At 35.8% G+C, this 14,604-nt stretch overlaps 1 protein-coding gene across 40 annotated transcripts in view; it reads right to left on the reverse strand.

Moving 5' to 3' along the window:
* The window catches only part of SORBS2 (sorbin and SH3 domain containing 2), a 217,500-nt gene that overhangs the window by 61,870 nt on the left and 141,026 nt on the right, over window positions 1-14,604 (reverse strand). For 19 of the 40 annotated variants that reach the window (XM_017820308.1, XM_017820381.1, XM_017820228.1 and 16 more), the window contains 4 exons: window positions 12,410-12,502; window positions 11,796-11,843; window positions 10,676-10,800; window positions 1,868-1,903 (listed from right to left, as the gene is read on the reverse strand). The exons of 1 other annotated variant lie outside the window; for it this stretch is intronic. In XM_017820308.1, coding sequence (XP_017675797.1) covers window positions 1,868-1,903; window positions 10,676-10,800; window positions 11,796-11,843; window positions 12,410-12,502 — 302 coding nt within the window. Of the gene's footprint in view, window positions 1-1,423; window positions 1,832-1,867; window positions 1,904-9,139; window positions 9,743-10,675; window positions 10,801-11,795; window positions 11,844-12,409; window positions 12,503-14,347; window positions 14,429-14,604 lie in introns of those variants that run through there. 20 more of the 40 variants (XM_017821451.1, XM_017821283.1, XM_017821196.1 and 17 more) reach the window with 10 other exon arrangements.

Below are 14,604 nucleotides of genomic sequence, written 5' to 3' on the forward strand. Positions count from 1 at the left end.
TACAAGAGAAAGTGGGGGGCAGATCTGACTATTACATAGCCTTCTACAGGGAGACTACACAAAAAAGGAAAAAAGGACCAAGCGTTTGCTTTAGCTTGCAAAAAATGGTGCTCAAAGAAAACAAATAGAGGTAGCTATTTTAGAAGTAGGCTAGAAGAAAATATAAATGTTCCATGCTTCCCATAGCTCGTAAATGGTCATGCAGTGACCGTGTCTGACCAGACTGTACTAATAATGGTATCTCTGGTTACAACTACTGGGTTGTATGCAGATTCATAGTACTGATTCTAAAAAAAATAAAATGGTTTCAGAGCTGTATTACAAGAGTTGGGAATTACAGCTTTTACATGCCTCCTATTAATATTACTTTTTTAGCAGCATCCAGAGCACTGAAAACAGATCATTGACTTTCCAGGTGACTACGTGAAAGGTTGGGCTCAAAATACTTTTTGTAAAATATATATGAAGCTTTAAAAATATATGCACTGTTTGTTCTTTTCAGACTTGAAAATTACAGTATGCTGAAGCATTTGTACAAAGTTTGAACACTGGTGTGACCCAATAAAACTTTGGATTCAGAACATCTCTCTGTTTTGCAATTCAGCAACAAATTGCTCAATTTAAATGAAGGCTTTGTTCTGACTCATTTTAATCATGTGGATAATCTCAAAAGAAATCAGAAGTGATCTGGATTTGACCCAAATTCCATATCTTCTTTCTACACATATAAGAGTGTACTGAGATACAGAAAAGGGAATGTACATGAAGTGTCTAACTGCATACTGTTTGTTTTCCTTGACTTAACAAAGAGAAGAGGACAACTGGGTAATACAAGACTATTTATGAAGTTCAGTCCTATAAGAAACTGTGCTTAGGAGAGTAAAAGGTTAGTTAGAGGAGAGAAAATCAGTTTCATGCAATCGGTGGTCACAGCTGGGGAAAAAACTGCATTAAATGTTGCCAACATTTACTATGAATTTACAAATTACATTACTGATATCTGTATCTCAGTATAAACCAAAAATGGTGGTAGCCCAAAGGCTACAAACATATACAAATATACAAGGCAGTATATTGCTAACAGTATTTTAAATAAATCTCTTCAAACTGTACTTGCTTGCTTTTGATGCATTTGGAACAGATATTTATTGAACTTATCTTCTTTTACTTTAAGCAATGTGTTTGATACACCTTAGCTGACCACACAAGTGTGTGACAACTTAATATCATTTCCTACTACCAAATCTGATATGCCAATGATTTTTTTTAAACAACTGTTGCAAAACACTGTCAGACTGCATACATGGAAAACTACTAACAAAATACTTGTATGTGTAACAGGATAACAGACAAGTTCAAATTCTGTTCCCCTTTGACAACCTGTTTGAACAAAATGGATGAAGAAAAAAGGAAGCATAATTACATGAGAAGTGGCAGCAGTGTTGGTTAAGGTGGTGCCATCTGACACAGCAGACATCTGGCTCAAGGTTGGGGAAGGTGTTTCAGAGCAGTCAGTAGTATCATAGCTACAAGTCTGCAGCTCATCTAGAATGGCTGTGGAGGACTCACTCACTGTGCGGGAGGAGCACTCACTCATGGCAGAATCTGTGCTTACAGAGGCTGTTTCATTCCTGTGGATAATACTTTCAGAAGCTAGGTATGGGCATTTATACGAAAATTGTGAAAGGGCTGGGGTTTTATAAAAATGTGAAGGCAAAAAATCATCAAGCGTTGGCAAAGAATATGGTACTAGATGGGTGCTACTGTCTGGTGAGAAAGAGGCTCTGTTAACTGGTACCACGGGAGAAGGAAGAGGCAGTGGAGAAGCTTCTGTTGCTGTTTGTCTGTGTGTCTGTGAAGCATTTACCTCCATCACAGGGGCAGTTACTTTCTGGTTTCCAAGCTGAGATTCGAGGAAAAAAAAATAAGAAAAGAAACAGATTACTAAATGAATAAAAACCTTTTCCCTTTGGCTCTTGCTGGGTGTAGGAGAATTACAAAAGCGTAAGTCTTTCAGCCACCCGAGGAAGTTCACATTCACATGGATTAGGAAATAAATCAACCACGCTCTATATTAGACTAGGAAAACATAAAAGAAATGAATGCATAAAATAATAGCGGAAGCAATGCCAGAAACCATAGTGTGCTGAGTATGAATAATCATAATGTACTGCAAATATTAATGATCTCCATTGTGTATAGAGAAGGTTCACACTATTTTATACTTCACATAAATATGAGGCTCGAGAATGTCATGTCCATTTTGTTTTCAAAACGAAAAATGTATCTGGAAGTCTGATTTCCATAAATGTTACTCTGCTTTGTTTTTTTTTTGTCTAAGACAGGTATTATTTTGAAATTAACCATAATATAAAGATAAGCAGGGCTGCAAGCTAAAAGAAACACTACTAATAAATGTTCCTATGATCTGAAAGCAATTGGTGGTGGAATTTTTTGCCTCTTGTGACTGAATACATCTTCTCCACTGCCTCTCTAATAAAAATATTTGGATGATTTTAGAATTTCCAAGCACCCTGGAAGCACCCTGTCAACCTACTCTATAAGGTGTATGCATAGGAGCCTTTTCAACATTAGAGGATACAAGGATTGTTAGGGTAACTGGTATAAATCTGAGAAACAACGAAGACTGGGAGCAGAAGGACAGGGATGACTTCATACTGGAACAAAACATGCTAGTGTTTGGATTCAGCATAGTTCCTTAAAAGTGTAAGGGAACAGCCTCATGAGTGCTTCTGAGAGCTGCCACACAATGTGTGAGTTTTCTCTTCTGTTATTTCAAATGAGCCACAGGGCACTGAGTTTAAACTAGTCCTGCAACCGGCTTTTTGCATCTGCAACTCTTTTTTGAATTAAAGATACATGAAAAGCATGTTGGCATCTAATATTTGTTAAACAGCTGCACAAATCCTTCTATACTGCCTATTAACTACAAGCTTTCAATCAATTCCTGAATTATGTCAAAATACTGCCTACTTCAGCACTAATGGTTTCACTTTTGATAGGGCTGAGGAAGTCTGGAATAGCTGCTGCGAAAGAGTGTTTGGGAATTTAAATTTATGTAAAATAGAGGACAATAAGATACCATGTGTGGTAATTACTACTTGAAAAGCAACATTTAGTCATAGATATCACATTGTTACCAGTAATATAGTTATTTCCTATGCTTAGACTAGGCAGATGTCTTTAATCATTCAAAAAATGTTTCAAACCATCAGATTAAAATGCCATTTTGGTATTTTAATCCAAAATCTGAAAATATCTTCTAAAGCCCTTATGGAAGACTTGGAACACGACCCAGATTATGCTACTTATGAGAGGTCACTGGGGGTCCAGTTGCATAATTCTTGCTGAGATCAACTAGAATTTACACAAATAACCTTGATGAGGTCAGTGGGACCATTCCTATGAATAAGCATTTCAGAAAAGAATCTTAAGTATGTGAACAGATATCCATCACTTGTTCCAATTGATTCAAAAGAAATCTTTGGCATTAGTGGACCTCTAGGGTACACAAAAATAGCCAAAAGCTGTTGTTAAAATCAGCAGTTAAAACAGTGAAGCAACTTAGTCAAACAGCTTAAAATCCAAATCTTATTCACAGTAATATTTCAAATCTACAATTGAACAAACCCCCTCAAACTTAATCTTTTCATAGAGGAAATCTGAACAGATTAATTCTTAATCAAAAATATGAATAATTGAGTGTATAGACTATAAAAGGGCATAGAATTTTTAGAGAGATCTAACTTGCCAATGGAAACATCAAAAGAACAATGGAATACTAGTAAAATTAATTTAATGAAAAATTAAGATGGCTAGACAGCATAATATATCAGGAGTTTAAGATGTATGCATTTACATACACATATAAGAGACAGTAATTTCACTTCACAGGTACCTAAAGGGAAGGTAGAATCATATTCATGATGAATTTCATCATCTATGTAATAATTCAAGATCTCCAGCAAAATACACAAACCAGGAGATCACGGTGCAATTATGAGTCAGAGCCAATAAGAAGCTTTGAAGTTCCTGAGACAGGATATCCTCTCAGCATTCCCAGAAGAAAAGTTATATATGACTGAGCCAAAATACGTGAATTCATCTCATATTGTTAAAATAACAGGAATTTTTGAAGAGTTGAGAAATCTAGTAAACCTTCTGGCTTTGAACTGAGAAGATTTCTTGCATGCTTGAGAAAAGAAGGGATGGACAACACAAGAACAGATATTCAGGGTGCATCCAGAGAGCTAGTGAAATTGAGTTTTTAAAGAATTTAATTCACTGTGTTTGGCAAATAATAGCTGATTTCATCAAGCCAAATTCTTAAAAATAATATAAAGTTATTATTCTTACAATATGGGTAGAAGGAATGCAGAAATTCTAGGTACTAATTCCCAACATGAAGCTTCTCAGCTCTGTAGAGTGAAACTTCTACTCTGCCTGGTTATAGAATTCTGTTGTAGGTATAACCATTACTCTGGGAAAAAATTGGCTTAAATTGTAATTTAAAACAGCATTGTTTTTGAAAACTGATTTACACCATTTAAAAAATATGCAGTCTTGGTAAATTGTAAACAGATATAACTGGCTACTACTAATCCATATTTTTCACTGTGAATGAAATCTCATATATATCACAGTGAAAAAATATGAGAAGGACAAGGTAAATGCATTTCAGAAAACGTTTAATACTGGTTCCATTCAGCAAGCTTCAGATTAGGTTTGTTATTGATATAGCACAAGAAATGCTAGCAGCAGTCACGCAGATTAAATGCCAGACAAGGATTTAATGAGATTGATGAAAAACTAGTTAGACTATGTAACTATCTTGGGTTGTGAAGCGACACTTGAGAAATAGATTAATGCCATCAGTCTTGAAGTGAATTGAAGGCCTCAAGTGCAGCTTTCTGATGGTCCTTAGCAATGCTTCCCTTCCTTCAAATAGTAAAATGTTAGGCCTGGAGAACACAGTTGCTACCCAATTCACATGAAGTAGACAGGTGACCCTAATATGGGTTTCAAAACCAGTCATCTATCATTTTAATGCAAGATCCGTGGGGAGTGGTATGAAATTACTAATGACACCAAAGTACTGGCCTTGCTTCAACAGTCAAGACACAGATAAGGAGACTCAGAGATAAGTGAATAAACCCATTTTGTTAATACACAGCAGAGTTTAGTAGTCAACAATCAAATTACACCCATACATTTGCACAAATGGGTAAAAATACCTCTATTTTTAATTGTTAAAAGGTGATGTCAAATCTCCAAACTGACACTGCAAGTTCTATTTCTATGCCCATTTTTATACCTAGCCCTCTTATTCAAAACTCACTATATGGAGGTGGAGTTCAGTCTTTGTTTAAAACCAGAATACTGATGCAGAGCTTAAAATGAAAATTATGTGCTCAATTTTCTTTGCTTCACATCTGTCCCCAATATTGAAACTTGTCTTCTCCATCTTCTATATCACTCTATGTATTGTCAATACCTAATAAACAGTAACGTACTAAAAAAAGTGATTCAGAATTTCTTTTATTCCAGGCTTATTTTCCTTGATCTATTTTTCTACAGCTATAAGACTAGGAAAAGAAACACTGCTATAGTAGTTTTTATTCCTCTGGGACATCAGGACTAAAACAAGTGTTCACTCATCTGAGGAATTCAAATAACAGGACAAATGTTTTGCATCCTCAATTTCAGAGAGCAGTATTTAGAACAACAGGCAACTTAGGAACCCAGAAACAAAATAAACATAAAAATATCAAGTGATTATTTCTGAAGATGCAGCTCAGAATTCTTCATTAGTTTAAAACTTCTTGTAAGAAACTTGGACATCATCTCATACTAACAAACACTAATTTCTCTGTTAAAACAGATTTGCTTATTTCTCCTGTATCCGCACTATGGTACAAAGCAGCAGCATCTCTTGAGACTCTAATAAAGTAAAAAAACCCTATTATTGAGTAACTTGAATGCTTCTATTTTGATATATATTTTTAAGGGGTTTAACCTTTCTCTGAGTAGGAGTGTTTATAAAATGTCATTCAGTGAGTCATACCACACTTCTGCTTGCTCCTAAAGTTTCAACAGATAAGCTCTGAAATGAAGTGCAAATAGGAGCACAAGATACATTAACTTGGACCATATAAGCTCTCTTTTGACTGTATATTTCCAAACTTTGTAACATAACAGAAATGTATATGTTCACTACACACAGATATCCACAGATGAACAGTATTTCTCATTTGCCATCTCTTAAGAAGTGATGATTAGCTGATCTCGCCTCATTCTCCTCCACATACATAAACCCAGATGCAGAAGGAGAAATGCAACTTTCTGAGTGTACTTGTTTTTTGAAGGTTTCTGTGGCAGCTTTGAACGTTGCTGGTAGGCCTAATTTACACTCTGAGAGCGTCCCTTGAGGATACATAAAACCTATGATCTGCAAGTACAAAAGTATTTTAAATCATGTACCAAGTCCTGCAGAGCTTGCAAATCTAAAACAATCTTAAAAATGAAAGTACTATCATGCATAGTATACTGAAAGTTTTCTATGGGAGGAAAAATTGTGAATTGATATCATGAAATATATATATATATGATATACCATGATATACAGCACTAAAGGAAATCATAATTTTTGGCATTAGTTAGAATACTGTCAAGGTTTCAAACCAAGATCTGAGTCAGAAAATAAATATTTTTACACATACAGCTTCAGCCTTTATTTCTAACTTTAGCTCACGGCGTCCTCATTTTGGAACCTCCCCTGATGCAAAATTTTACACACCTCACATGCTGATTTGTACTCTAGTTTTAGATAGGTATTTTAATACAGTCAGCAAAACCTACTGGCTCCATGACTCAACTGTGATGCCAAATATATGTCTTCATTAGAATTTATTCCAAAGTTGAGCATCATGGAGGATGTCAGCTGAATTTTGCAGACAAGAGAGCAATAAAGGGATACAGCTTGAAAAGTTGGCTACATTCCTTAATGATCTTTGTGATAACTGAATTTTTTATCGTTTTATTCAAAGCAACCCAGTTGCCAAATTTCTGATAGTTCCTCCCACACAATGAAACCAAGAAGGCAGAAAAATAAGTGTAGAATTGCCAAAAAAGCCACAGCTACTTTTCTGATTTTTTTCAGCTCATACTACATTCTAAATTAAAAAGAAACTGTAAAATATGTTTTGACTTTTAAAATCCTAAACAAAAGTATGTAGAAGATAAATTTTTAGTCCTTCTGATTAGACTTTGAATATTTGCAATTACTCTTGTTTATAAAAAAGTATTTCCCCTAATCCTTGTTAGCTGTCATACAACTACTTTCTGTTTGAGAGATAATTTAATTTATCTGAGCATTTATAATGCATCATATTCTAACAGGCTGAAAAACTAATTTTAAGTGAGGAGATAACACAGACACAGAAGTTGCATTGACCCCACCTGCACACCTACACCTGTTCTACTGTCAGTATCCCCTGATGCCCATATTTAAAAGACTTGCAAGCCTGTCCTTTATAATCTTCCTATCTACTAGAAAAAGCTGTTGCTCTGCTTTCTTTACTGTTTCTGACATGATTTCTTTACTGTGGCTCTTGCTTGAACTGACTTGTTCTACCTGACAAAAATCACTGAGTAGCAGACTGGTTCTTCTAAAGGGTAAAGCAACTTGTTTTTCTCAAAATGTTCTTAATTTTATGCCGCCTAAAAGAAGGGTTTAAAATGATAGTTTTGTGTCTAGTCTTGAAAAAGACAAATGTGATTAATCCTTCTGTGCTCCCACTTTTTAATGGAGTCAATTCAAAAGGAGCATTGCAGACTGCTGCCGTATATTTTCACAGAGCTTTGTTCTGATCAAAATTTTTACTTGGGACTTGAAGGGGAAAACAGATACATTACAACTTTAAAACTATCTTGTTGCTAATGCAGATACTTGAGGCTTCCAGAGTAGAGACCTGGTTGAATGTGATGCTCTGAAAGAACAACAGACTGGGAAAGCAGATGTGTTACTACTGTTGAGAACAGGGCTGTCAATGGACTTTTCAGATTGCAAAATAGTGCCATATTTAATTCAGAGTAGCCTCACTGCTTCCAGCAGAACTAGATGAACACAAATATGCCATGACGGGATCCGCACTCAGACAAAGCTTTGAGGCACATATGCTTAAATCTATAGCAATCTCTACCTCCAGCTAAAGGCTTTCCAACATAGATAAGCTGGTATATTAGTAGATATACTAGAATAATTAACTTTTTATATAGCAAAATCTTAACGTGACTAAGTAAAGCAAAGTAGAAATGACAAATTTTATTCAGAGCTCTCCTTTTGACTAGTGTGTATTCACTGCTGCTTTATTGGTCCCAGGCTTATTTTATTTGACTCAGTGACTTTCTGAATGGTGATAAACCCTGCTGAGACTCCTCTGGTCCTATGCTGTGTGCTTGATACTCCTATTTCTCCTATATGAGGTCAGTACAGCTAACAAAGATTTTTCATCTCAGTAGGCATAAGGGGAAACAGAGGGACTTAAAAGTTCAGTGCCCTGTGATGTTTCATATGGAGGTCGTTGACAAAAAGATTTTATCAGCCCATTTTCTTTTAAGAGCACAACTGCACAGGACACATGGCAGCACCTAGCCTTGCAGAAAGCACCCACTGACACAATTTATTTTCTGTGGGCCTAGCAAACTGGCAGAGCTGCACTTGTAGAACTCCACCCCACAATCAACTTAACCCTTTTCTATCCATACTCGATCCTTCCAGCATCTATGGCAGCATAATGGTCTAATGAGACCCTCTCTAGGAAGAGCCACTTAAGCAGATGCATTGTCTACAATGCACTCATTTCCTGTAGTGCATTTGACCTCCATAAAGTACTCACAGAGGAACAAAGCCTGCCACCCAGCTCAGCTAGATAATTAATCTTTTAAAAATAATCTTCCAAAAACTTCAGGTTTTGTTCATTTCTGTTTGGATCCATGTGACAGGTAGTTTTACCCAGAAAACATAAGATCTAACTTTGATAATGTAAGTATAACTAAACAGATGGTTATTAAGTGATTCACGAAGATCTAAAATAAAAGATGGAAAAATTAAATATACCACATGGCATTCTGCAGCCTGTGAAGAAGGAAGAACTGTAGACTTTTGTCCCAAATCCTGTGAAGACATCTTTGAAGTGTCTGGAGAAATACTAGGTGGATGTTCTTGGATTTCAGGCTCTGCTTTATTGTCAGGGGAGGAAGCTATCTGAATGGAAAGAGATGCTGTGTGTATCTCAGGCATGGGGTTACAGGCAGGTGAGACAGGCCTTTGTGGAAATACTGGTTCTTCAACAGGCTCGGGCTGTTGCTGTGAATTACAATGAACGCTACTTGCTGGGTCACGTGTCCGGGTTAATTTCAGGGTAGATACCTTACGTTTTTGAGACTGTTGCCTCTGGCCTTGATGGAAAGTAGTACTTATACCAGCTACTGTGTTTGTGCCTGCACTGGAGTTTGAGGACAGTGGTTTAATGATTTTTTGTGCATAGGACACACTTGTGTTAGATATTTGAAATGACATTGTCTCCTCAACAGACTTCTCATTAGTGTAATAGGCAGTATCTGTGGGATGGTATTTAGCCGGACCAGCTGTTACTGCCTGGAGATTAATTTCATTCTTGTGATTAGTTACTCTTGCTTTTCTAGGGGGTGGCAGAGGTGCCTTATTTGCCAAAAGCATCCACACACAGCAAAATAACATTGAAGAAGAAACAGAAAGAAAGTAAATGTTAGCAGGAGATACAACGCAGTTTGACTTTTATCTTTAAATAAAGGAACTGGCAACTTAAGAGCCTTCATCTCAACATTGTTCAATTCAATGGACAATAAAATGGTCAGATTCCCACCACCTTTTCCTGTGCAGTGCTGTACAGCTTCTGTTTAGAAAGCCAGATGTTCCATTTGTTCAGAGTAAACAGGGATCAGAAGGGAGCCCACAATCATCTATTTTCTTTTAAAAAATAATTCTTACACTGCATAAGAGTTATTACTGTGAAATTGTTCAGGTAGGTAAGTACTCCATGATATTAGATCGCAAGCTATTATTCACAGGTAAGATACATATATAAAACACACAGAGCCTCTTAAACCTTTGAATTAAAGTAGTAACAGAGACAGTATTAAAATTGGTAAGTTGATATTTTTTGGACAGATAAATATGTTTCCAAGTCTGGTTTTTACTTAAGCATGCTCCAATTACACTGTTCTGCAAAACAGGCAGAAGCATTTTCTACCTTATAATTAATAAACCCTTATTCTCAGATATTTTGATGACTGGTGCATTTTTCCAAGTGTAAACTATTAATAAATACTCTTTGAAGTCTGGGAATACTCCTAGAAAGCTTTTACTTGTGTATGACCTACTTTTATTTAGATGTTTGTCTTGCTCATTGAAAGCAATTTCTGGTAATTAACCTAGAGGCATACAGCCTGTGTGGAGAATGCTTTATTTATGCAGTAAACCAGTTTGTAATGACCCATATCTGGAAGACTTCAGGACAATGTTCCATAGAGGTATCCCATCTATATTTGCTGTCCCCCCAGAAAAACCCCCACACAAATGGCATAGCATGAAACTCAGTCTGTTCAGTTTTACCTGAGTTGGTGATTTTTTATCCTGCAGATTTGGCCGCACACTCCTAAAACCTTTTGCTGAAAGAGATGAACTGCTAGCGTCTCCATTCAGTGTCTCTCTACTTCCATTATTGTAAGATCTCCAAGCTTTTGTAAAGAAAAAAGAATCAAACCATTTTTTGGTGTGTGATTAGCAGATTTCTATATTGCTCTCAACACAGCAACTCAGCTACTAAACAAACTGTGGAAAACTTTAGCTACTACACAACTGACACGGCTGCTGTTATTACCATGGAAGTTAAAAGAACACAGAAAAGCTGCCACTCTACAAAATATTGGTCTTTAAAATTTAGAAAATTCAAGCACTGAAAATTCTGCTGGTAATGGCAGTTTGAGATCTCCCCACAACTTTCATAGGACTATAGATTTTAACCTTGGGAGTACTTTTGGGATACTGGTCCTTCAGCCCCTGTACAAAGCAGGCTGAAATACTTTCACAGATTAGGTTCTTAAACTTCACAGCTGTGTTGGATTTTGAAAAATATCCCAGCTCATATAAACTTAGTTGGTCATGGCAGTTTCACAAAATTTCACCACAATACCCAATTAGTTGTTCCACTAACGTATCTTATTGCCAAATCCAAATGACACCTCAGTTTTCCAGCCAACCAACCAACCAGGTTTTTTTCTCTATTCTCAGACCTGCAATGCCCTCAAGACGTCGCCCAAACATAGAGGGAGATGCTGAAGACAAAATACTGTAAGAAGCTGGGAAAATTAACACATTATGTGAGCAGGCTGCTAAATGAGGTGGGCAGAACTTGCAATCCTGAGTAAGACACTAAAAAGGAAATAGCAAGTACCACTGAATGGTGTCACAGTGATAAAGCTAAAGGTGGCAAATTAGCAGTCTGTTTTCTCCCACACAATTCATTTTCCTGACAACATATTCTGTGTTATAGGAAATAACTGCTTTCAAATGAGACCTGAATTTGAAGTCTTAACCACTAGCAATTATGATTACAGTTTCAGCAGCGCTTTCCCTAAAGAATGAGGAAGTATAGAGTAATGAAATTAAATAAATAGAAGATTGTTGTAACTGGTATTGCACTGATGCATAAATAACACAGTGTTTTATTTACCTGAATCTGGAGACTGAGAATCAGACCCTGAAAAAGAAATATCCAATACTAATTTGTGTTAGAAATAAATTAATTTTGCAAAACCATACAGGGGTATTGATAAGAAGCAGTTCTGCCTGTCTACTGAATATTCTGTGTTTTTATTGTTTTGAATATTTTTAGGAAAACATGCTTGATAAATGATTTTTTAAAAGTTAATCTGGCTTCTGAAAATCATTTTACAACAACATTCAGATTCTTTTCCTTAGAGAAATGCTTTAAAATCAAATTTCAATATAAAAAGTTTGTAATAAACAAAACATCTCTTTCATGCTACATTATCTTGAATAAAAAACAAGTGACGTGAGACCCAAAATATGTATCAAGGGAAAAATTAATTTATAAATAACTAATTTTTCCTCAGTCTTCCTATTTTTTTTTTCATTAATGGCTACTAAGCATTGACAGAGAGAAATTAAGACCATTTTTTAAAGAGCATTGTAGAAGTAATAGATCTGTCAGAGGAACAGAAAATAGGGTTACCCTTCTCCTCCTTTCAAAGTAATATGGCAGGAATACATAACACTATAAAAAAAGCCATTTAGAAGTAGTCTCTCGCTGGTTAGTGGTTATACCTGAGGCCAATAGGTTTGGAGAACTCTGAACTCTCTTCACAGCTGTTAATGTGACAGACATTGCAGCACGTTTGCGAGCACACCCACCGCTATCTGGAAGCACAAAACAATACAGGCAGCAGCCCCAGACAAAGGGAGCAAGCACATGCAACAAATCACAGTGTGAGATATGCCAAACATATATGAAAATAAGCATGCAGTTAGGGAACTGCTGCAGAAATGTGTGTATTTGCAAGTTTGGCAGATTAGCAGAATACATAAAATTTCACAAGCTTTAAACAACAATAAAATTCACAGAAAATAAGCAAAGAAAGTAATATTTAATAATTAATCCCCTAGGGAAATATACACATTCTGTTACCTGAAAGACTGCTTAATTACTGCTAATTAGTAAAAACAAAGTAATGAAGATAAAGGATTAAGCATTCCAGAGTAATATTAATCAATAATCTGCACTGTAAAATAATTTCATTGTATGCATTAGGAAGACATCATTCAAAAACTAAGCTTCTGTTTGATAAGCTGACAAAGCACTTTTGTTAAGTCTTCTGGATCCTTTATGTTCAAGAAACAAAATTACTAGGAAAGGCATATTTTTTTCTCATTTTGGTGGAACATTCTTGTTCTCCCTTTGCCCCTTTTTTATCTAATGGAAGATAAAACAAATATATGTCTGGAACTGAATAACACTGTGAGGGAATGACTAGAAATTTAAAATAATTTCAAACAATGAGGAAAGAAAAAAACCCCTTTCTTCTGGATCTTGCACGTCTTTTTTTCCTTACTCTGCTCCTCTCTCACTGGAGCTGTCATTGCATTTTAGAAATACTCTGTTATTATAAGAAGACATCTTTCCCACAACTTAGCATTTTAGCAACTCTATCATAGTTGTACAAGCAAGTTAATAAATATTACTCTATTTATATATTACATTTACCTAGAATTTTTTTTGCTCTTCACTATAATAATTATTTTAATTTTCATATTTGATATTACTGAAATTTCATATAATACAAGTATTATAAAGGCCTTTTTTATTTCTGTGACCTATGACACGAAAGTTTATTAAATTATACTTAAAGAAGACCTGCAACCTATTTCCTATGATAACATGAGCCACAGAGTCATCTTTAACCCACATCTGCAAAAGAAGCAAGCTCCTGACATTCCTTTGCTCATTCCAATATTCCCCTGAATTAGCAGAGCCCTCTGGCCACCAGTCCTGCAGGAGACACATTAAGTAGTTGTTAACACTGGCAAACATCAGAGCCACTGCCTCAGGTATAAGCAGTACCAAAGACCCATTGCCAACTCCAAAGATCGAGGCAAAAAGTCAAATGATTTCAGTCAGCAGTAGTTGAACGCAATACACTGCCTGCCATCAATTACTAGCCTTGTACAAGTGAAACAAAGTCAATGGCTATCAAATCTTGCCCATTTGTTTTGGTTTGCTTACATAAATATAGAATGGCAACGGTAATTAAATTCACATTTTCCATTCTTGCATTCTCTTTCCCCCACCATCTACATATACTAGAGGTAATTCCAAGGAGATTTGATGATGTGTTGATACTGAAGTTCTGTTCTAACCTGAATATTGGTAGACTTTGACAGCATACTGTATTTAATACAAGCTAACAAGCAAACAATTTTGTTATACTGTCACATTTTTTATTAAAACAAAGTGATACTTTTTTGTAGTTTTTCAAGAGCTACCTTCCTGAATTTCACGATAGAGAAACTGAAGTGGGAAGAAAGGAGCACAACAAGAAAGCTGACAATGCATATTTAATTACTGTAACTTCAGGAAATTCTGCTTCAATTTAATTTTTAATGTAACTGAAATGAGTCAGAGTTTTATACTGATTGGATCCATAATCTAGCAAAGTGTTTGAAGTGGCTTCATACAAATTAAATAAAACAGATGTTGTAACTTACTATATAGATAGATGCATACAATATTTACCCTTATATGTAGAAGCCTATATGCAAGTCTGTACCTCCATTAATTATCAGTAGCTGTACAAAATAATGAGAGCCAGTTAGTACTCAATTTAGACATAACCGTACATTGATACCAGATTGAGTTGTGCAAAATTTCTAATAGAATATGAATGTGTGTGGCCAAGCACATTTTTATGCATGATGGACTTCACCTTCCTATCTTTGTTCAGGCCAGGCTCCTGTTAAGTCAA

This window comes from Lepidothrix coronata, unplaced genomic scaffold (assembly GCF_001604755.1).
Source record: "Lepidothrix coronata isolate B3197 unplaced genomic scaffold, Lepidothrix_coronata-1.0 Scaffold0, whole genome shotgun sequence".
In the NCBI taxonomy this organism is placed as follows: Eukaryota; Metazoa; Chordata; class Aves; order Passeriformes; family Pipridae; genus Lepidothrix; species Lepidothrix coronata.